Raw genomic sequence first — 24,451 nt, 5'->3', positions numbered from 1 at the left:
TTATTTTTATATCAAAAATATTATTTTTCACTTTAAGTGTGGATCGAATGGATTTGTCTCATTAATATAAACCTACAATAGTATATCATGGATATAAATTCGTGATATTGTTTAACAAGATACCTATTCATAGTGCTATGTTATAAGTTATAACAACTAACTGAAGAAAGCAAATGCATTCACGATCAACTTTGACTACATTGCTTCAACTGTGGTTAACAATTAGACGTCGAAATTTATGTTTCGAAATACATTATCAATTTTCAATTTTTATGCTAGAAATCGATCGTATGCATTTTCGTATTAGTGTGGTTATATATAACATTTCCACACTACCGTGGTTAGAAAATTAATTTTTTATCATAAAAAAAAAATAATTTTTGTCACATACTTCGTAAATATAACACAGATTTAAATATATATATATATATACAAAAAAAACATCTCCACACTACGGTGGTTAGAAAATTAATTTTTTATCATAAAAAAAAAAAAAAATTTGTCACATACTTCGTAAATATAACACAGATTTAATGTTGGCAAAACCATGAAAAAAACAAAACAAAATTATCCACCAATGATATCCAATTGATTAAATATCGAGAAACTAGTTGAAGTCTCGAAGATACATAGCAAGACATCAAATTATAATTTTGCAACATTAAATCTCTCCTAAAATTGGCTTTCATATTAATATTTTAATTAAACTGTCTAATATTGGAAAAATGTATTTTTTAATCTTATAACTTCCATATTTTTTATTTTTGATTTTATTATCGATCCAATCACGAATCACAATCTTAGTCCATTAATTCACAAGTTTTTTTGCAACTATAAAAAAATTTCATCAAAATTACAACGTGATAACAGAAAACGACGATGTTCGTAAAAAAATAGTTGACATGGTATTGGATATTATTAAAAGATCATTCCAATAAAAAAAGCGACTAAAATAAAAAATACTCCATAAATCAATGAATTAAGACCATGTACATATAACAAAAAAGGAGTAATATGCAAATCACACGACCATATATCTTATATATAATTTATTCCAAGGTCTCTATTATTATTATGACCTTATTTATTATTGAGTAGTACCACATCGTTACTAAACAAACGCAATCCAAGGTTTAGATTGATTCCGATGTCTCTATGAGTTGAACGTTGACCGTACAAATCCACACTCCCTCACTCAACGTTATACTTCCCCCCTTGTCCGACCAGAGATCTCAATCGGAGCGTAATGGCGGAGCCTGGCCAACGAGAGCTATGAAGATCACCGTAGAAAGAGCAAGTGCCCGAGAAACCCATCTCCCGGGACGATCCGCGAGCCTCCCTCCGCCGCCAGATCTCGCTCACAAGTCCGGTCTTGCACGCAAGCCGCCTCGCCGGAAAGCAAAGACTCCCCGCGTCGGCGTGTTGTTGAGGAGGGAGGTCGGGGTTTCGTCGGTGAAACGGAGCAGCCACCCGGAGACCCCTTTGCTCAAATGGAAGGTTGATGAAGGGAATGAGGAGTGTGATTCGGCGGAGAATGAAAAGTCGTCGCCTAAAGTTGGCCGGAGGGCTGGGGAGGTAGTGTCGGCGAGGAAGCTCGCCGCCGGGCTGTGGAGGCTGCATTTGCCCGAGTTTCAGATAAATGGCGGCCGAAGTTCAGGGATTCAGGTGGTGTTCCTCAGTAAAGATTGGATTTTTTTTTACATGTTTTTTTTCTTTAATTTGATTATTGAATTGTTTGGAGTTGATGTTCTTTCGTACCGATGGGCGGATCATGCGGAGGGCAAGCTCCTTTGCTTACACTTGTCTGAAAAAGAGATTGAAATTTTATGTGAATGATTATTAAAAATCAGTATTTCATACTCTCAAATTTTATCATGTTGTCACATGGTCCGTGCTACAGAGGCAACCAGGCTTCATAGTTCATGGATGACTGAATGTATTTGTGATTTCACATTGAACTTCATTCGTGTGCGTGTGGGACCACGGTTGCGAGCTATAGTTCTTTTGTGTTTGAAGTATTAATTTTATGTTCAAGAGAAAAATAAAGAAGACATGAATGTGTTTTTTAATCGAATTTCTCCCCTGATGGAGAAGACTGAAGGAGATTCTTGTTATTCTTTGCGCCTCTTAGTCGTTCATATAAAGCGTGTTGTGTTAGCAAGCTTGGAATTACAAGCTTTTACATGGCCATAGATCGTTTTGCTGCACCAACGATTTGCGATGTTCAATAATGCATTTAAGCGATGTATACGTCTGCGAACAAGTGCTATGTGACGTGGACACAAATGTGAAGAAGATTATTAACCGTTTTCATGAGTTTGTTTCCTTGTAAATATTGTTGCATAATTATTTGTAGTTTCTAATTTTGCTATTTATTTCTTACCTGAAGTCAGGAGATGTGGAGTTGAAGTCCACAAGACGTGACCATGCTAAAGAGCATGTTTCTCCGCGAAAAGAGTTGGTACATAGTCTGCATTCTGCGTCTGGCCAAAAAATGGGACTATCGCACAAGGTATACCACACTGTTTTTTCTATGCATCTCTTTGCCACTGTTATTTTCAAATGTGATTTACGGATCCCAAGCTTAGAAGTAATAGAATGAAGATAACATAGCTGATTTTCACCAATTTCTCCTAAAGATATATTTTAATTCACACATCAAAGTTTCAATGCAAGATATATGGCTTATCACATGAGTTCACATCTTCTGCCATCTGGGTACTATAGTCTATATTTTTAACTATTGGTAATATCAAATCAATACCTGTGTGGCACGTACCGAACCACCAATCAATGCAATTATCTAATAAAGAACTTTCGCGATGCATCACCGTGGGATTCGAATTGTAAACTTTTGATATTTTCATTATTTTTCTTTTTCCTTTCCTTTTTGATGTTGGCTTACCTCTATTTCAATCTTCCCTCTTTTTTCCCCCCCTTTTTTTTTCAGTTGGAGCCATCATATCAACATTCCAACTCTGAAATGGAGGGTGTTACGAAGTGGGATCCAATTGGTTCGAAAACATCCAATGCATCAATGCAGGTATTTGGCCAACCAAGGCACCACGACCAACAAGCAAGTGCCGCCTTGTCCACCCTCAAGGCCGAACTTGAGCAAGCAAGAGCCCGAATCAATGAACTTGAATTGGAGCGTCGATCTTCGAAAAAGAAACTTGAACAGTTTTTGCGTAAACTCAGTGAGGAAAGAGCTGCATGGCGAAGTAGAGAACATGAAAAAATTCGTGCTATTATAGAGGACATGAAAGCTGATTTAAGCATAGAGAAAAAAAATCGCCAGAGGCTGGAGATGGTCAATTCTAAGCTGGTTGATGGATTGTCGGATGCCAAGTTATTAGCAAAGAGATATAAGCATGCATATGAAAAAGAACAAAAGGCAAGGGAATTGATAGAGGAGGTATGCAATGAACTTGCGAAAGAAATTGGAGATGACAGAGCGGAAGTGGAAACGGTGAAAAGGGAGTCGATGAAACTCCAAGACGAAGTCGAAGAAGAGAGGAAGATGTTGCAGATGGCTGAGGTTTGGCGTGAAGAACGAGTGCAAATGAAGTTGGTCGATGCAAAAGTTATGCTTGAAGAGAAGTATTCTTATATGAATGCTCTTGTCACAGATCTTGAGTTATTTTTGAAATCGATAAGTACAACATTGGAGAGGGAGGAGATGAATAAGGCAGAGTTCCTTCGACAGGCGGCCAAATCTGTCGATATGCAAGATATCAGAGAATTGACGTACGAGCCTGCGAATCCTGATGATTTCCTCTCCGTCTTTGAAGATGTTAATTTTAGCAAATCCGTCAACAGGGAGGAGGCTGAACCATACGATGGATACAGTCCAGCCAGCCGTGCCTCCAAGATTCATACGGTGAGCCCCGAGGTCAAAACGCTTGATAAAAGAGATGGTGCACGAGAGCCTTCTGACATATCTATGGATCAGAACAGTGAACGTGAAGAAGACGCTAGTGAGTGGGAAACTGTGAGCCATGCCGAGGATCAGGGCTCAAGCTATTCACCTTGTGGAAGTGATCCTTCTGTGACCAAACACTTTCGAGCCAGAAATCGAGGGGAGTGGGAAAGAGATGGAGGAGAGGAGACACCAGTCATGGAAATAGACAAAGTTGGTCAGATGCCAACACGAAATTTGAAGAAAGCTTCATCTATTTCCAAGCTATGGAGATCGTACCCAAGTAACGGTGATAATTACAATATTGTGTCAGTTGATGGAATTAAGGGAAGGCTATTGAATGGGGCTAACATTTCTCCCGACCATTCTGGAAAAAGTGGGACTTATCCCACGGATCTGACTGGACAGTGCAGCTCCCCTGACTCGGGGATTCCACAGGCAAATCGAGGGATGAAAGGATGCATTGAGTGGCCGCGTGGCGCACAGAAGAGTAGTTTAAAAGCCCGACTTTTGGAAGCGAGGATGGAAAGCCAAAAGATCCAGTTACGCCAGGTTTTGAAACAGAAGATATAAAGGCAACAAGCACCATTCCGCTCTCCGTTTTCTGGCTGAATCATCTTGAAACTCATGATAAATCTTGTAGATACACGCTTACAACCAGGCTTGGCAAATGCATCTTCCATAGAGGTACGTGGAGCCAAGACGCGTATGGGGAGAAATCAATGTTGCAGCAAACAGAGGAGCCCGGCAAAACGTGTAATATTTTGTGGTGAAGCATTTGATTCCTTCAGACATTGTTGAGATTCGGCTGTATCTGTAATATGGATTTTAGAGAGAACCACTTCCAATGAAACATTACTTCTCTTTATGTCCCTGAATAACAATGTTGCCTGCTATATAGTTAACCACCATGTTTGTAAAACGGGGAAGACTGCGCTAGGCCGGACATAACACATCATGATAGGCTGTATAGCATGGTTATTACATTGTCCACAACAGATTTGTTTCTCACGTGTATTAGATAATACATAAAAGAAATTCGAAAACTTGAAAAGACCAAGCATGTCGGACTGCTCTAATATCTTGTTAATTATTTATTTATTTTTCAAGTACAAGAATTTTTGTCCGTTTCAATTTTGCTGTTAAACTGAAACATGCAAAACTCTGAAATATTGTAAATTAATCATCATAAAAACCTCGGATATTTTCTTTGTTAACTTTTTTGCCATTTTTCGCTTGTGCAAGAGGAGCTAGTCCCAACAACAAAAGTGTTGTGGTAAACATTTTGACGTAATGAATAATAGATAAACATTAAACAGAGTATAATTGCTTATTAAAGTTAATGATCCTGTGATGATAATTTTGTCAATTAAAGAAGGCATCAAACCAGAACGGAGTATTTTTCAAATGGATAAATCTAAATGGCTAGAATCTGGCCAACCAAAAAATTAGTTGGGGGATAATTAATGTTATTTATCTCTAGAAAGTGACTAATTTGACCCTAATTATTGAGAGCTTAATCATCTCTCATCAAATAACATGTGTCATTTTTTATTATTTATTGTTCTTGTTTTTTTTCAACTCCTTGGGACTCTAAATTTTTTTTCTTTATTTACTCATCATTTTCGGTTTTTAAAGAAAAAAGTTATTGTAATACATTTTGTTTTTTTATTTTCTCTTCTTTATTTGGTTTTCTTATATATTATTATTCACTCTTTTTTTATGCATACTTATTCTCACAAATTATAAAACTAACAAAGATATTATTTATTAATTTATTATAAATAATGAAAACATGAATTATATAGTAATAAAAACATAATTTTTTGGTAACTTACCATTATAAATTATATATACTAAAAATTTTATAACAAATTTTCAATTTTATATATTAAAAATAATTATAATATATTAATGACTAAGAAATGTTATGATAAATTAAAAAAATATCAAATTGAATTCATAAGTTAATAAAACTCAAAGTTAAAGTTGATATTTATTATTAACTATATATAATAGATCTACATTCGGCTAGACTTAAGAAGTCAGATAATATTTTAAGATTAATACAAATGGATAAGTAATGTTACATGTCACTTGTCAGAATCCCCTAGCACTAACTGCATGTACTGTTATAAGTAACTATAAGTACTGCCACGTGTTATTAGCTGCAACTTTTGGCGACTGTCATCTTGCATATTATTTAGCCGTTCAAAGACAAAATTTCTTATTTAATTTTATAATTATGATAAAAAGAATAAATTGCATAATGTATTTCAATTATGATTTTGTTATTTATCATATAATAAAATTATTGAAATTAATAATATGTTATTGTAGGAATAATACTATTTTTAACAAATCAATAAATTCTACTAACAATTTCGTTTTTAACTTTGGTTTCATAATTTAATAGTTTAGAGATCTCAAAAAATAGCAAATATAACAACGATAAAAATATTATAGCTAGTAAACTCTGAACAACTTAAATTTTTTTTTAATAAAAGTATTATAACTAGTAAACTCTGAACAATTTAAATATTTTTAAATAAAATTATTATAGCTAGTAAACTCTGAACAACTTAAATACTTTTTTAAATCTTGTTTACTTGACGATATTGAGTCATATTGGTTTAATAATCCAACATTAATCAAATCCAATCAAATATTTACTTACTATTATTTATCCATAGAATAGCTTTATTAAAATACTATAGTTTCTTTATTAATATTTATTAATTAGAATTAATAAAAAATTAAAATCGGTATTTATAACCAGTGTTTTCATAATCGGATTGGTGATCGAACCGGTCTACTTAAAAAAACGATCCAACCGGTCGGACCGTTTTAACCGGACGATCGAACCGGAAAACCGTTTATACAATATAATATAATAAATAATATATTTTGGGTTTTACAAACTACAAAATATATATTAATAGACAAAAAAATATATTTGTCATAGTTTGAAAGCTAAATAAATATGAAAATATATTCAAAATATCAATTATAGTTCTAAATTATTTAAATAAAAAATTATTTATTTTTTAAAAAACCAATAATTATTAAAATAAATTTTTAATGAAGTATAAATTTCAAAAAATCATGTATATATATAAAGAATATTAAATTTAAATTTTTAAAAAAAAAATTAATTTTAAAAAAAAACATAAAAGAATTTCGAAAAATCGATTGAACCAGTTTTTCGGTTATTAATCGGTCCAACCGGTTCTGACCGGTTGGACCGATTTTCCGGTTTTTGGTGAAGTTTCGGACCGGTTTTCGGTCAAACCGGTCGAACCGGCTGGTCCAGTCCGATTCTAAAAAGAGTGTTTATAACTTTATCTCTAATTTAATTAATCAAAATTAATAAACATAATATTATTTATCAATCATTATTTCATATACATCTTAAATAGTTTAATAAGCACATTTCCGCCCCTTTGTATGATCAATCTAATCCAATTTTTATCAACCAACAAGTAATACAATTTCTTTCTAACTCATTTAATTAACTTATAAACAATAATCTCAATAAATCGATTCTTTAATATATACCAACAATTGGTGCCAGTAAATTATATTTGAAATATTGAAGAAAAAAAAACAAAATAAAATAAACACCATATTAAATATTGATTTGTGTTAACGTGCATCAGTAACTGATATCAACGTACATCACAAGTTATATGTACTAGTAATACTATAAGTATACAAATTGTATAAATTATATCGAATTAATGTCTACCTCGTGTTTAATTGAATAACTGATATTAGTGATCTATTTAATATCACCTAACATTATATACGTGTGGATTATTTCAAAAATAAATTGATAAAATATGGTTAATCGAGTTATATTTAAGAGCAAAATGAATGGATAAAATTACATGGTTTAATAACAACAAATTGTAATAACAATGCACTTGGGTTTTTTTTTTTTTTTTTGCTTCAGATAAAAATATTTTATTGTTTTTTTTTTCTAAAAGAAAGAAAATAAAATACATATAGTGTTTTTGTTTTTTGTTATAATTTAATATGATATTTTAATACTTGCACAAATGTTGAGATTTGATGAAAGAAGAATTTTTTTAAAAAAAATTTATATTTAAAAATAGAAATATTGATATCCATAATTAAATATTTCTTATAATAATTTATTTTTTTATAATATTTTCTCAAGCTGAAGTCAAACTAGTTTAGCTAAAAAATTGACTACCTTAAATTTTAATCAATATGTATTTATCTTTTTTTAATGAAAATTATGAATATTTGCACGTACAAATATATTTTAAAATATATATATTTTTATAGTGTTAAATTTTTTTAATAAAATAAATTTATTTAAATCATTGATTTTTATTATATATCAATATTTTATAAATACTAGATATTCTTGGATTATAATAAAAACAAGAAGTGAAAGAAATATTAGTGGTTATTTTGAGTAATAGTTAAGAGCTAATTGCATTCACATCCCCTGTGAAAAGTCTAAAAGGCATAAAACACCCTGTGTAAAATTAATAGCATGTTAGACCCTATGTTTTAAAAAAATTAGCATAAAAACCCCATGAGAGGGTATAAATGTGCCCGAGTTTGTATAACATAAGGGTGAAATGTGCTACATTTTAAAAAACTGGGGGATGCATTAGCCTATTAATATTTCTTAGGGGGTTTTATGTCTTTTAAACTTTTCACAGGGGGTGTGAATGCAATTAGCACTAATAGTTAATATAAAATATTAATTTATTAAATTTAAATTTGTAGGATAAAGTGTAGGAGATAATTGGATGTCTTTCAACTACTTTCTTGGAAATGCAATCAATTAATGCGGTGAGAGATAAATTTCAAATTTAAAAATATAATAATATGTGAAAAAGTTATAATTGTCACATAAAATATGATATTACATGAATATCCTTAATAATGAACCTCAAAATTACCAAAAACTCCATTCTAGCTAACAGATTCTGGTCATCTAGCATTGTCCTTTTCAAATTACATTGAATTAGTTAAATATATCTGACCAATGTAAATTAATGAACACATCAACGACTTGCAATTGATGTGATATGGTCATATTTGAATTTGATCTCACGTATACAAATATATTAAAAAAACAAAGATCAACATCTCATTTAAAACACCAGATGTTAGTATAGAGATTTTGTAAAATTCTAAATTTATGTTGAAAACGAAAGCAAAATTTTCATTTAGTTTGTTTTCAACGAAAAAAGCTGGAAATCTGGAAAATTTCCACATAGTATTGCTTAATGCTGTAGATTCAGTCAATGCTGTATAGTTTAAATATTTTCAGTATAAAGACTTGCCATAAAGACCTAGGACAACATATTATCATACGATAAAAGCTGATAACAAATGCTGATAATATTGTCAAAGTGGAAATAACACATGAAACCGCCTACAAAGTAAGAAAAACAACTAGGAAAAATCTTTTTAAAATCAACCAAATTCTTCATCAGTTCATACACCCCTCCTGCATCTTTTCTTGTCTGAAAATGGATCGTAGCACCAAAATTGAACATGTTATATTCCTCGTGCAGATATCGTGCATTCCCGTGCAATATGTATAGATATTGTGGGATCAAAGAGAGAGAACATCCTATTTCACTCCATTGGAACAACGCAATACGATATTATTTCATTTATCTTGCACCTTTCCTCACAGAATTTTTGAACATCAAACCAAGTCGTCCATTAAGTTCTTGAAATAACAAATCTAAAAAAAATAACAAGTAACGAACAACTCAATGGATCACAAGCTGCAGAAAACAACATTCTCATCATAAATTCACTTCACTCTCTGAGGAGCAATGCTATTGCATAATGTGCAAAATCCACCACTTATCCTCCATTTCACATTGCCGCTTACAACAAATATTTGCTACACTGCAAATACACATTTTACATCTTCAAGCTACTCTAAGGCAACACAAACAACAACAAACGCCATACCAGTCATGAATCCACATACTATGACAGATGCTCTTCATGTCACTTGGTGGGGTTAAGTCTACAAGTCCAGTCTCCAGATATATTTCCCATCCACAGACCACATTGGGATCCTACCCTGCGAGAGAATAGTACGTGGACACTTGTTACCAACTTGCCGTTCACTCAGGACATGACTCTGGATGCCATTTCAAAAAAATTATCCAAGTTGTGAACCAAGTTACTTGGAAAAATGTAAGCTGTGAAACAAATACAACAGCCTTCTTTTGGAGTCAAAATGTCAGTCTCAGAGTTGCAAAGCCAAATCAGGCTGCTGAGACTCAACCAGGCCACCTGAAGACGGGTTCTTTCCGGGCGACCCTGGTGAATGAAAGCCAACGTTTAAATCCGGGGGAAGGGAGTTCAACATCTGTTTTGAGTTAGGAGGAAAAGGTGGAAATGCCATTGGTTGGTTTTGAAAGTGCATATTGTTTACAACTCTCATAGGTTGTGGGCCACCTTGAGATACAAAAACATTGAGGGGAGAATTGTTTCTATCTGGCCGATGGTGGATTACAGAAGCCGGGGACTCTTCGCGAAACCGTGATCCTTGTGAATGCATTTCACGGCTAGAAATGTTGAGGAAATTAGCATGTTGGTTCTTGAAAAGATTAGTGTTTTCACCAATAGGTCTAAATCCACCGGCTCCAACAGACCTAAGTGCATGAGAGACAGCTGTGATAGTGTTATTCAAATTATCTCTATTCGGATCTGGAGACAAAACTCGATGAGAATCAGTGGAAGATTGATACACCGATTTTTGTTGATTTTGAGCCTTTTCAGCAAGCATTCGCATCAGATGAACAGGGTCGCTAAGACCCTGTCCCTGTTCCTGGGGATAATACCCTACCCCCTTTGCCAAATGAGAGGAGGAACACGCTACAGTATTGCTATTGATCCTATCACCAACAACTTTGCCATTAGGCAATCCTCCAACAGAAACTTCTTTAATATCAGGCTGCTTAACAGATCCAGTAGAGGTGAAGTTGGTGTTTTTTGAAATGAAGATTGACCTCGAAACTTCCACTTCCGAACCCTTTGATATATGTCGTTGACCGATAAAATCAACTACATTTTTATTGAAAATAGGTGGTCCATTCAATTCAACCTGTTTCAATCCATGTTTCTCAGATTCACCAGCATTCTTGGATCCTGATTTTTCATGGCGGCGATTAAGATTAGCAGAAGTACTAGGTTTACTACAAGGAGCTAAAAAGAAAGATGCTTTCACTTCCGAAACATTCTCCCTATCTGGTTGTGCCTTCATTGGAAAAGTGAGAGGAGCAGAAGCTGGTCTGATTTTGGCAGGACGAACAGATTGCGGGTTCTTCTCTAAGAAAGGCATAGTTCCCTGGATTTCCTTGGAAGAACTTGAAACAGTAGGCATCTTCTCAAACTTCCTAGGATCGTCGGGCAATTTTTTCGAGAAAAATGGGGGTTCCATCACCGTGCAATTTTCCAGTAATAATACAGGAGTTGAAAGTGGTTCGTACTCTCCCACCCAACCCCGTCCATACTTTACTTCTTGAGGCAGTGCTTGTTCAATTCTCTTGGAAGAAATTTTCCAGGCAACAGGTCCGAGAGCAGCAGCAAAACGAGCCAGGCTTCTAGCATAGGAATGCTCAGCATAAGCCCCAACCTGAGAAAAACTGCAACCATTGAGAAAGATAATCCCAAATAAGAAACATCAAGATACACGTTCCAAAACTATGTACCGGAACCAATTGCTTGCTTTCTCCCTCAAAAGTCGAGAACAGAGATTCTGAGCTGGCCAAAGGATGAGTTAAAGAAATGTCATAAGTTGCACGACGGTTTTCATCATGTGCTGACAATTTTTTACCAGGTTTAGACAGTGAACCATTTCCTGCATAGAGAAGGCTGACAAGTTAAACGTACTAAATCCGCAGTAAAAATGCGTTTTGCTTTCCTTGAAGCCACGACAAGCACATATGAAAAGAAACTAATCCTTTTCCTCAAGAATTTAATATGCGATAGAAAGGGTTTTCAACAGTGCATTATTGAACCATAGAAAATCAGTTAAATCACTTGAAAAGCTGAAAGATATGTGAGTTTTGAGTTAACCAGCCAAACTTTGTCCTGAAAGGAGTCAAGGGATACCTGGCAGTAATGCTTCTCCCCTGTCAAGATTGTTGTCATTTAAGAACGAGTTTCTCTCGACAAGTCGATCAACACTGCAAGGCCTCGAAGAGCCAACAGCTAGGAGTGCATTTGAGACATTGTGGATATCTACCGCAGAACCAAGAGTAGCTCCATGCGAAAAATCAAAGCCGACAGACTCTTGCACGGACTGGCTAACTGGGCTTTTTACTTGCCTATTTAGAATGGAGCTAGATCTTATATTCTGCTCATATTTGCTCTCCTTTTCTGAACTGCGACTATTCAAACTCAACTCATAAAATTTCCTTTTCGCCAGCTCGTGCATGCCACGTGCCTTTCCAGATGAATAAATTAATCAACAACTGCTCAAACAAATCAGAACAGCAAAGAAGGAAAGTACAGGCTTTCTACCTGCTTGTAGTATATGGTATCGGGTGCATTGTATTGCATTGCATTTGAGCATATGAGGTAAACATCACTCTGCACGACCACATGCACGAGATTTGCACAAGAAAAAAAGGATACAATCAGTGGCTCTCCATGTCAACCAATACACCATCAACAGGTTAAATATCAACAATAGCATTTTGTAGTTCTTGCCAGTCATAATATTAGCTTAAAGTATTCAAAATTACAGGTACCACATTGCAGAAGAACTGTTTTTAGTCAAAATTGTAGTGCAAGTGAATATCAGAAAGACTAAAAGTGGAACCAGAACAAATGTAACTACAATCTACTATGATAAACTACCGTGTTTTCCAGAATAACACAGAGGACGTGTACTAAATAAAAGAAATTGTACCGATTAATGCAGTAAGAATACAGCCTTTTAAGTTCCAATGACAATTGTTCAGGGTCCAGCTAGGTGCTTCAGATATTAGATATTAAAGTGACTAACTCATGTTGATCTTCAGATACGATTTTCTAAGAATTTGGCAAAACCTGTGTTGTCTCCAAAGGCATAGGGTGATGTACAGAATGTAGCCTGCTACCACAGGCACAAGTTGAATACAATGACAAAGCTACTATATCATGTAAGTACCTTGAAATTATAAGCCGGATATATATTTTCTGTAGTTTCTTTATCTGTACCAGGATAAATTATTGCCACAAACAGAAAAATGAAGATAATATTTGAAAATGTTGCCAATTTTTTAAGCTAAAACCTAAAACAATGAAAAGCTCGACCCTGATTCCGTAATATATATCAGCATAACTAATTAACTACGCATGCAGACAAGATATCAAAACAAACATTTGAATGAAGATTTTGCAACAGTGGAAAAATTGAACACGCAAACATGACAAAGTCGAGCATTAGTATCGGGGGTGGAAGAAGTAAAAAATTAGTATGAGTAGAAGATGACATTTTTCCAATGCAGCAAACCCCAAAAACTACTATGATATGTAGAAACTAAAACAAAAAAATTAATATATATAAAAAAAGGAACAAACAAAAGTACTTCACCATACATCATAACTTGGACAGTGAAAAGGACCAAACCAACACTAAGAGAATCTAAACTCACCTCAATTTGTTCCAAAGTCGTATATAACCCATTACTCAGCTTGTTCCTCACAGTACCAAAGTCCATTGGATTCTTTATCACTCCATGGTAATCGGGAAGCTATACAAAGCACCAACCAACCACTTGAGAAATTTTAATCTTGACAGGCTTAATTAATTAATAATTACACATTATCGCAATTACCTCTTCAGGATCAACAGGTTCTGCAAAGACACCATAAATATCTTTCCTGCTCAAGAAAGTTACAAAAGCACTTTAAAATTTTTTATTTTTCAAAAACATCCATTCACACGCAATCAAATCAGTCAATTTATATATAACGCATACCTTTGAATTATGTTCAAAATCAACTCCAATGTCTTCTTATCAGGCAACGGTAGCCCAAATGGAGTAGCCCTTGTCTGTGGCCCTGAACCACAATAACCATTTAAATTCAACAAAAATCCGACCTATATGGGAACTCATTAAAAAGCCATCACAAATAGAAAAAAACATGCCTGGAGCCAAGAATTTGGCTGTGTGTTCTGACTTCCTTTCTCGGACCTGTCAAAACCAAAAAACTCACTAAAACTTCAAAAAAGGAAAACCAAACAAAAAAATAACGAGAGTTTAAAAATCCAAAACAAATTAAAAAATTACTATTCCATTTACACAAACCCCCATTCCACCTCGCTCCGTAATCTAGGAAAAACGGAAAGAGTCGCGTGTTTACATGGCATGCGTGTGTGCACTACTATCAAATTTCATGTGTGTGAGTGTGACGCTGCAAGAAAGAAAGGTGTGTGTGAGAGAGAGATGGTGGCGTAATTAGATTCTCTGGGGTTAGTTTATTTTGACAGTTGACCCGACAGTTACATATGCATATATATACACACGCAAAGAAAAACAACTATGTCCCTCATCCACCAACAAACACGCAGCTATACATACACCCACACCTGAATCTATAGACCCTTTTCTCATAAAACATTTTTTATATATGCCCATAAATATCCCAAAGCACTCCCCAGTAGTTTCAATAGATTCATTTCCCTTTTACTTTATTACCATTCAAGAATGAAGTGATGATCACCTCTACACGATGGTCGTTACAGTCATCCTCGTAGCTGGCGTCACCATTTTCGTCGTCAATGCCCTCGTTAATTTTCCGCTTCTTAGTAGGCAGTTCAGCGTCGGAAGAGAACGACGATGACGGGCTCTCCGGGTGGTTCACGCGCCGCCCAGGCCGGCCGGGCTTAGGACGTGCTGACTCCGGTTGGGCGGCGCCAGAAGTGCCCTTGCTTTCCACCTTGAGCAAAAGCTTGAGCTCCTTCTCCCTCCTCTGCTGGTCCTCGTCATCCTCGAAGAGCCCTAATTCGTCGAAGTAATCGTCCAGCTCGAACATGTACTTGACACTCCGGCGGCGGTTGCTCCGCCTGGGCTCCCTCTCCGACGACGGCGTGCCGCGTCCTCCGGGATCTACTTTGGCTGGCCTACCTTTCTTCCTCCTCACGATCTGGCCCATCTCTTTCGGGATTTCTCAACTCCGCAGCTTTCTCTCTCTGCACCAAACCCTCAGTCCCTTTCTCCTGCTTGGATGATATCTCGTTTGCTTCGGGTGCCCTTTGAAAATTTTCCCTTCGGTTAACGTCGTCCGTGCCTAGGTCAATACCTGAGGCTTGGCTGTTCTTTTACGTCGGGGTCAGGTCCCACTTGCAATAAATACATTTGGTTCCAGCCTCTATGGTGAATCATTAATTATTTCAGTTGGGGGAAAATAATTTCACAAAAATTCACTTTCTAGACGAATTTATTCTACAAGAAAAAAATATATTATCTTTTTACAATAAAAAAAACTTAAGTAGACGACTCACACAGATTTTTTATTTGAGTTATTCATAAAAAAAAATATTTTTATCAAAAATGTAAGAAATTTTGACCTATTTTGCAAAAAAATATTGGTGAAACTATCTATTTTTTATGTCAAAAATATTCATTTTCACTATAGATATAAGTCGAATCGACTCTCTCACGTATATAGATATGTGACATTGTCTCACAAGAAACACTTAGTTATAATGCTTATATTCAACAGAAAATTATGTATACACAAATACAAAAATTCTTTGGGACATGTTCATAATTCAATTTCATTAGATGGGTTTCTAGTTCGATCGATTCATTAAAAAAATATCATTTTAAAATCAAACTTTTATTTTTTGTTATGATATATCAGATCGATTCGTCTTACGGATACTAAACAACATATGCGGATGCTGATGTGAGATCACTTAATTACTAAAAGTCTGCTTTTATATATATCCATTAATGAGTTTAACTCCTTTATTCTATTGAAATAAAAACTATACAAAACCATATCTTGTCATCGGTAATTGTCTCTTTGTGCTCTAGGATGACGACACGGTGTGCCTCCAAAGGAATGAATTGGTCGCCCATAACTCAGAAGCTAGTTCGAGAAGCAACTCGAAAGTCTATATACCCAATTAACAAAATCCAATATATTGAGAGACTTAATTGCGATCACTGCATATGGAGACTTGATTATAATTAGTGACCTTTATCACACGTCTTGTATAATTTTTTTAATAATTAATTCGATTTATATTAAAATAAAAAGTAATATAATGTGGTAAAAAGTAGTGAAAGGTCGTAATGCAATTTGAAACGATTACATTTCTAATATCTTAATTGTAAAAAGTAATAAGACAAAAACTGCAATTTGAAATAATGTATTTTAATTTTAAAAAAAATAAAAAGACAAAGAGGTTAAACCGTAATTTAACTATGCTTTTTAAAAAAAGAAAAGAAAATAGGGAAAAGCAAAACTCCGCCCGCGACACAAATTTACTCTTATAACAATGTAATAATACGACAGTAATATATGTACACAAATACAATACTGACTTGGATTTGAATAAGTTTCATGAAGTTTTTACATTGTGTTTGAAGGAATAAAATATGAGGTTTAGGTTTGAATTTGAATTTGAATTTGAATTTGAATTTGGAACTTGAATTGGAGTTGAATTTAGAATCCATAAAATTAGAATTTCATTGTAGTTTTGGGCTAATGTTATTTAAGAATTGGGTTCGATAGTTGATATTATTTGATAGGATTAACAAAATTTGCTTTGTTTATTATTTTAAAAAATCCTTTATTTATTCATAAATAAATATTTAAAACTTATATATTGTTTATATATATATGATGCACAATAAAAATAATTTATAGACGTAAGGAAAAAAATTATTTTAAATTAAATAATTATTTTAATAAAAAATTTCATAAAAAATAAATCACTCAATCGTGATAAAGTATATTTTTAGTATTACAAATAATCGAAGTATACAAGAAAAAAAAATTCACGCCATTTTTAAAATACATAATTATTTTTAATTTATTTCAAAATAAGTTTTTGTAAAATTTTATAATAGAATATCTATTAATTAACTAATGATTTCTGAGACAATGATATTAATTTTATAAATTTGAAAAGAGAAAAATCTAATATATATACAACCCAAATCTCATGAAATCATTTCATTTTTATTATGATTTTCATTAAGTTATATCAAATCTCACTAAATACTTACTTCATTTTAAAATATTATTTCGAATGTTTCTAAATCCAAATCTCATCAAATTCCATGATAATCCATGGAATCAAATACAGGATTTGTTTCATGCATTATTATATTTTATTTTATTTGTAATTTCAAGGCAAGTATTGAATGTTTCTTTTCAGGAAAAAAAAAACCGTAAATGTAAATGATTTGTTTCGTTAATTACCCCCTCGAACTTCGAAGTGTGAAAATTGCATGACCATTGAAACAAAACAAAATAAATAACAAAAACAGCAATAATAATAATGTTGATGATTTGTCAGAATTAAAGATAATAGTATTTTAAACTCGAAAAATATAGTCTATATCTATACATAATCATGAAAGAACCTCAACAACAAACCGAAAAAGAATCTCAATCGAATTTCAAACACTTTAATATAAAATGTTGAAAGTTGAAATGTCATATATTTTTTATTTAATAAATATAGTATTAGAAGATGTTAAAAGTTTAAATGTATATATTTTTATTTAATAAATTTATATATTTTTTTTGAAATAATGAAATATTTGATAGAGTTTTTAAAAGTTTAATTGTAAAATTTTTTTAAAAAAAAAATTAATTTTTTTAAAAAAACAAGGGTTGACCCGGACCCGACGGTTAACCGAACTCGGACTAAAACCGCCGGTTCACCAACCCGGACCGAAACCGGCCAAGGGCAGGCCGGTTAAGGGTTTGTAAAATACCAACCCGAAACCGGCCCGTGTCCAGGTCTAGTTGGATACAAACGTTGGAACGGAACCAAGATATGTTCGCGTGCGGTTTGTTCGATGTTATCCTTTTGTATATTTTAAAAGATTCAAAAACTCATATTTTTTTGTAAACGAGATGTTCATGTCTCTTTGTATGTTTTAAGCGATTCAAGAGCTCAGGTACTCTTAAAACATACAAAGGAATAGCATCGAACAAACTCGTATGCAGGAAAAAAAATGGGTCATGATTGGATTATCCCTGCAGGTACTGCCTACAGAGGTAGCTAGGCCTAGCATCTAACGAGTCGTTCATGTGCCCCATGAATATTTGGATAGATCCAGACACGGATATGCATAAGGGCTGTACTGGGCTCCTGCCCAGCCCAGTTTTTTTTTTTTACTACATATTTAATGTTTTGAATAGCCCCTCCTTCCAGCCCACTCTAATCTCATCACTCGGTCTTTTCCTATTTTATTTGTACGTGTACTGTGGGCCTGTGACACAATATCATGAATTTTACTCTAATGATTGTCATAAGCATAAATTAATTATATTCCACCCAAAAATTTGGATATATATATATTTATTGGTGACCAAATTAATATATTATTCGGAAAATAAAATCAACAAAAAAATTATATATGAAATTCGAGATTTTTATTTGAAACATATTTCACGGGACTCGTAAGCCAATTGTATATGAAACCAATTGTATGTGAAAGTTTCATCAAAATCAAAGTTTGTTAAGAAATTTAGTAATTTTAAGTATTATTCGTTAATCTATATTACTAAATAGTATGATAATTATGTTTTTCACGCTTTATCACAGAAGAAAAAGATGATTTGGTAAAATTCATTTTATTTCCAGTATTTTTCACGTGTATGTACATGGTTTCTTTTTTATTTATCTTTTTATTTTATATTTTGATCAAGTAGATTTATCTTGTGTCGACGTTATATTTTTTGCCGTCACTATTGAGTGAGCATTTTTAGTAATGAGGCATATGAAGATGACGCTTCAAGATAAAAACGGGTGATTTCTTGATATACTTGACATTTTATATATATATTGAACGAGATTTAGATAAGAATATAGAGGTAGATTATGTTTTATATATACTAGTCACCGCAGCACACGCGTTGCGTGTGTAACATAATATATATATATATATATATATATATATATATATATATATATATATATATATACACATAAAACTTGTGGATCGAAAATCTAATTTTATAAAATAATTATGTATTTTTTTTACGGTCGTTGAGTTTTTTTTAGTTGAGAAGTTTTGTATAAATTTATTTAAGAGACTTTTCTCAAAAAAAAAAAAAAATTTACTTAATAGAAGGGAAAAATGGGAAATAATTTTTGGTGTGTTCATGCCACACCAAAAACAGTTTTTTAAATGCGGAGGTTAAATCAAGGGATGTGCATGAGCGACAGAGACCTGAAGGAGAGAGCAACATGGTCAACCCTCAGAGCATAACCCACAATATTTCAGCAGATAATATGCTCCACACGATCGAACCCGCAACGCTGGAGAATCTCTTCTCACATCACTTCAGACCTTACCAATTCGCCTATGCCCCTGTGGGCATATATATATATATATATATATATATATATATATAATTTTATGTTTAGAAATCTCGTAAACACCATTTAGTGGAATAATATCGTGTAAGAGTAGGTTTTTTATGAGATGATCTCACGGACATATTTTCGTGAGACGTGTCAACTTAATCTGTATTTGTAGAGAAATGTACATTTGAAATAAAATATAATATTTTTTTAGGAGTCAAAATTGGGTCAAGTCTTTGATCCGTCTAAAAAATGATCCATTAGACCAACTCATGAGATTTTTTTCGTATAATTTCTCCTTTTTTTGTATATATATATATATATATATATATAATATTTATTAATTAAGTTCACGCGTCTCTCAACTTCAATTTCTGGATTCGTCCCTGGATAGATCATATTATAACCTTAGGATATCACTCAAATCCAATGACGTATATAGCTTATGTCAGCCTTAAGTTGTGGCACACCCCCAACATTTTTTTTATTTGTAGGTTTTTTACATAGTTCAATAAAATTCACATTTCCACACCCGAAACCTAGTCTATCTTGTTAATTCTAATACACAACTTCATTTTGGATGCAATTTTGGCCTGCAAATTTTTCATTTTGCGCTTTTGGTTATCTATTTTATCAAAGTTTTTTTTTTTGGCGAGTTTAGTCTTCTTTCATTGAAAGTATTGATGTCGCATCATATCACATCAACACTACGTTGTTTTCATGTCAGCGTCAAATCGAAAAAAAACACGAAAGTTGCACAAAAAAAAAAACAAAGATAACAGACCAAAATTAAATTTTGAAAATATAGACACAAATAGACAAACATATAGGACAAAAAGAATATTTTTTCTATTTTTTGTGAATAGTACAATGTATTGACTTTTTATGTTTTAATATATAATTTATTAAATTGAGTTCAAGTTTATCCCAACTCTTATTCATGGATCCGTCTCTGCTCAAATCATGCATCCGATCTTCATCAAATTCAAATTCAAATTCAAACTTCCGGCGCTAAGTAGAGATCGGAACGTCCGATCAGTACATCGGAGCTTCCGATCGGCGGCATTAAATACATTGTCGAGAAAAAGTCTCCGGACAAGATCCTGTCTTCGCCGTCAGAGATCGGAACTTTCGATCTGAGAACAGAGCTTTCGATCAGGTGTCTTCGCAGCTTCCGAATAATGCAAATGCTGGAAATAGATCGGAACTTCCGAACTGGCCTTCGCTGGTTCCGAACTTGCTTTCGAAGATTAAATAACAACAAATATTCATCGGAGCCTCCAAACTGACATCGGAGCTTCCGATCATGTCCTTCCGTACAGCTTCTAATTTGTTTCCGAAATATTTTCCAAAGTGTGCACAATATTTTCTTCAATCTTTTGAACTTGCGATTTTATTGTCTAATAATCTTTGCAAATTTCTTTTGAAAACATTAGTAATAATTAACCTAGTTTTGTAATCATCAAAACATAATTTTTGAGATATGTTAATGCATTAAAAATACTAATTTCATAACACGAGATTTGTATGCGTTTAAGGTGTAACAATATCCTTCTCTGTGAGGAAGAAGGGTGACTTAGGAGCGGTTGAGTCTCCGAACATCCATAAACAAATTATTGCATCTTTACTTTATCGCATTTATTTATTTTTGCTGTTTTTGGATGATTATTTGAAGAGTTTTATGTGTTCTCTAAAACACCAAATGTTGCATACTAAGTGTTTGATAAAATGCTTCAACCAAAATATTTTACTATCTCAACTTGCAAGATTTTCAAACGATTTCTCAAGCGCTTAATCAGTTTTTAGAGGGATTATTTCAAGTGTTTTTCACTTGGTTTTGTAACTAAACTTGATATAATTTCTCGGTGCTCGGTTCATATTTGAACATTTCAAAAACAAGCTATTGTAGCTCAAAATATTTTAAAATTATGTATCACCTCTCCTTTTACACACACCCGATCCCCAACAATCAGTCACACACAAGCCAAAAATCTCATTTTGCACAGTTATCCAAACACAACAATAAAATTATTATTATCATGATCATAATTTCAAACAGTTATGGTAAAAATAAAGGTGATAATGTTGTACTCGATTTCACATTGTTAAAAAATAAATATTTAGAAATGAGTTTTTAATGCGATACAGTGAAGTATATATTATTACAATTTAGCTTAGTCATTTTTTTTTAAATAATGACGAATATGAAATAGTTATATGAATCAAATGAGCATTCGCACCAACATAGACATAGGCTCACGACATGCAAGTCTTTCACTCGATGCTTATACTTACTGAGTAAGATAGATAATAAATAACAATCATAATATTGATGTGAAAAAAATTAGAAACTAGGTAAAACACGTTAAAAGAAATGGTTTGAAACGAGTTATATATTATTGTCGAGAAAGAGAGTTTTTGAACTTCGTGCAATTAATTTGATGTTAAAGGATATTTGGCTGAGTTTATAAGTTTCACAAAACATCTTACAAGCTCTTATAATTTATTTGGCAATAATTTGGTCAAACAACTTATAAACGGACAAAATAATTTATTTGACAGCTTATAAGCTTTTTTTAAAAAAACTGGGGTGACCTTATGTTTTTTTAAAATGTTATTTTAAAATTTTACTTATCCGAAATGCGATCTATATTTTCATAAATTTCCGCCACATCCTTCACTCATTAAATATTAAATATTTATTAAAAATGAAATTTTCAAATAATATCAAATTTTCTAAATTAAAATATGAAATATTTTTATTTTTTGTAATATAGGTTTAATATTTATAATAAAATTTAAAATTTATTTTTAAAAAACATTCACAGTATTATATTGTTTTGATAATTTTGACAATAAAGAGATCATATAATATCAAACAAATAGACGTATTTAATTCGTTTAAAAGAAATTCATCCAAACATTTTAACAACTTATTTTTAAAATAAGTCGTGCCAGGTTATAACCTCTTAAACTAGCTTATAATTCCTTAGATCTTATAAGTTGTTTTTAATAAATTTAGCCAAAAATTATCTTATTTAAAAAACAATGTGACTATATATTCAAATGTAAATATTATTTGTGTTTTATCTTACTTCTTTGTTCTTACTATCTTATGATGATTCTCGTTATGGCACCTCCAATGGAGGTTTATTTTTTTAGGTTCAAAATTCGAACAAAAAAAAATGAACCCAGTAAAAAAACAAGTTATTTACATCAAACACCCCTGTAAAATATTTAAAATGCACACTTCTTCCCTGTGAAATTTTAATAAGCATCTTCAACCTTGACCTTTTAAAAAATTAGCACACTCGCCCCTTCAGATGAGTGATTGTTTCGCATGCGCCCCTCATGTGACTGGGCAAAGATTTTGATATTTTTTTTTGCACCAAATACCTCTGTGAAATATTAAAAATGCATATTTGACCCCTGTAAAAATTTTTTTAAATCTATTCAACTCATAATACACAATTTTTATTTAAATGTAATTATAAAATATTTAGCAAACACTTTTCGTTTTATTAATTTTATTTTTAATTTTTAATTTATTATGATTATATAATTATTTTCTTAAAAATAATATTATTTTATCTTGTTATCATTATTTTATTAAAATTTCTTCGTGTTCCCAACTTTTCCATTAAAAATGCATTCATAAACGAGATTTCAATACCTAGAATTACCAAAATATTAAATCAAAATGATAATTTCATGCATATTACTTTTCAATTTAGGATTATAGATTTTTGAACCAAAATTTAAATTTTTTAAAATGCATTGCAGAATTTGCATTAAATAATAATATACAATATTTATTAAGATCTAATTATAAAATATTTTTCAAACATTTTTATTTTTATTTATTTTTTTAAATTTATAATTTATAATTAATTTATTTCTAAAAAAATTATTATTTTATCTCGTTATCATTATTTTATCAAATCACTTTGTGTTTTCAACTTCTCCATTAAACATGATTCATAAATAAGGATTTAAATATCTAAAAATACGAAAATATTGAACCAAATGATAAGTTCATGAATGTTATTTTTTCGATTTAGAATTATATAAGCATGTTATTTTTTTTATTATTCATTAAAAATTGTGCAATGCATATTCTCGAAAAATTTAAATTTTGGTTCAATAATATATAGTCTTAAATCAAAAAAGTAATATGTTTGAACTAATCGGTTTAGTTCAATATTTTGGTATTTGAAATTATTTAAATACTTGTTAATGAATGCATGTTTAATGGAAAATTTGGAAATACGAAGTGAGTTTAATAAAATAATGATAACATGATAAATTAATAATATTTTTAGAAAATAATTAATTAATGATAATACATTTAAAATAAAAAATAAAAATTAATAAAACAAAAAATGTTTGCTAAATATTTATAATTAGATTTTATTAAAAATTATATATTATGAGTTGAATATATTTAAAAATTATTTTTACAGGGGTCAAAAATGCATTTTAATATTTTACAGGGGTATTTGATGCAAAAAAAATATCAAAATCTTTGTCCAATCGCATGAGGGGCGTGTGCTTGCAACAATCACTCATCTGAAGGGGGAGTGTGCTAATTTTTTAAAAGTTAAGAGTTGAAAATGCATATTAAAATTTCATAGGGGAGAAGTGTGCAATTTTAATATTTCACAGGGGTGTTTGGTGCAAATAACTCATAAAAAAACACGGTTCAAATATATGAACCATGTTCAAATTTTTATGTTGTTGAAAAATTTGGGGGGAGTGTGTTGTCACTCCCCCAAACACACGGAAATGCACAACATTGTGCGCCACGCGCGCGTAGGGGTTGGCGTTCGGGTTAAAGGATCGGGTAAAACTCGATCGATTTGGGTATTTTTTTTTAAAAAAGTCGGGTTCGAATTATTCTCGAACTATACTAATTGGGTTGGTGTCGGATTCTTTTTTGGGTACCCGATCGGATATAGGGTATTTGA

The 24,451-nt window shown here is 32.3% G+C and overlaps 2 protein-coding genes across 2 annotated transcripts; one reads left to right on the top strand and one right to left on the bottom strand.

Moving 5' to 3' along the window:
• Positions 1-1,101: 1,101 nt before the first annotated feature.
• Positions 1,102-4,979, top strand: LOC140881918 (uncharacterized). The gene is made up of 3 exons (XM_073287597.1): positions 1,102-1,665; positions 2,390-2,512; positions 2,951-4,979. The coding sequence occupies exons 1-3, from the start codon at positions 1,273-1,275 to the stop codon at positions 4,490-4,492; spliced, it is 2,058 nt and encodes a 685-aa protein (XP_073143698.1). The 5' UTR covers positions 1,102-1,272; the 3' UTR covers positions 4,493-4,979.
• Positions 4,980-9,295: 4,316 nt separating this feature from the next.
• Positions 9,296-15,192, bottom strand: LOC140880352 (uncharacterized). The gene is made up of 9 exons (XM_073284709.1): positions 14,651-15,192; positions 14,076-14,121; positions 13,906-13,987; positions 13,762-13,807; positions 13,579-13,677; positions 12,461-12,529; positions 12,050-12,383; positions 11,647-11,795; positions 9,296-11,570 (listed from the first exon to the last, which is right to left on the bottom strand). The coding sequence occupies exons 1-9, from the start codon at positions 15,080-15,082 to the stop codon at positions 10,179-10,181; spliced, it is 2,649 nt and encodes an 882-aa protein (XP_073140810.1). The 5' UTR covers positions 15,083-15,192; the 3' UTR covers positions 9,296-10,178.
• Between the last annotated feature and the right edge of the window lie 9,259 nt (positions 15,193-24,451).

This window comes from Henckelia pumila, chromosome 2, assembly GCF_033568475.1.
Source record: "Henckelia pumila isolate YLH828 chromosome 2, ASM3356847v2, whole genome shotgun sequence".
NCBI classification, from domain to species: domain Eukaryota; kingdom Viridiplantae; phylum Streptophyta; class Magnoliopsida; order Lamiales; family Gesneriaceae; genus Henckelia; species Henckelia pumila.
Note: the sequence above shows the minus strand (reverse complement) of the source record. Positions and strands in the feature narration are given on the sequence as shown.

Excerpts from the sequence above, each read along its gene's own strand:
- LOC140881918 (XM_073287597.1), top strand. The coding sequence starts at position 1,273 with ATGAAGATCACCGTAGAAAGAGCAAGTGCCCGAGAAACCCATCTCCCG. Across the intron at positions 1,666-2,389 it reads GCCGAAGTTCAGGGATTCAG|TCAGGAGATGTGGAGTTGAA; the intron begins GTGGTGTTCCTC and ends TCTTACCTGAAG. Across the intron at positions 2,513-2,950 it reads AAATGGGACTATCGCACAAG|TTGGAGCCATCATATCAACA; the intron begins GTATACCACACT and ends TTTTTTTTTCAG.
- LOC140880352 (XM_073284709.1), bottom strand. The coding sequence starts at position 15,082 with ATGGGCCAGATCGTGAGGAGGAAGAAAGGTAGGCCAGCCAAAGTAGAT. Across the intron at positions 13,988-14,075 it reads AGCCAAATTCTTGGCTCCAG|GGCCACAGACAAGGGCTACT; the intron begins GCATGTTTTTTT and ends ATTGTGGTTCAG. Across the intron at positions 13,808-13,905 it reads ATTTTGAACATAATTCAAAG|GAAAGATATTTATGGTGTCT; the intron begins GTATGCGTTATA and ends TTTCTTGAGCAG.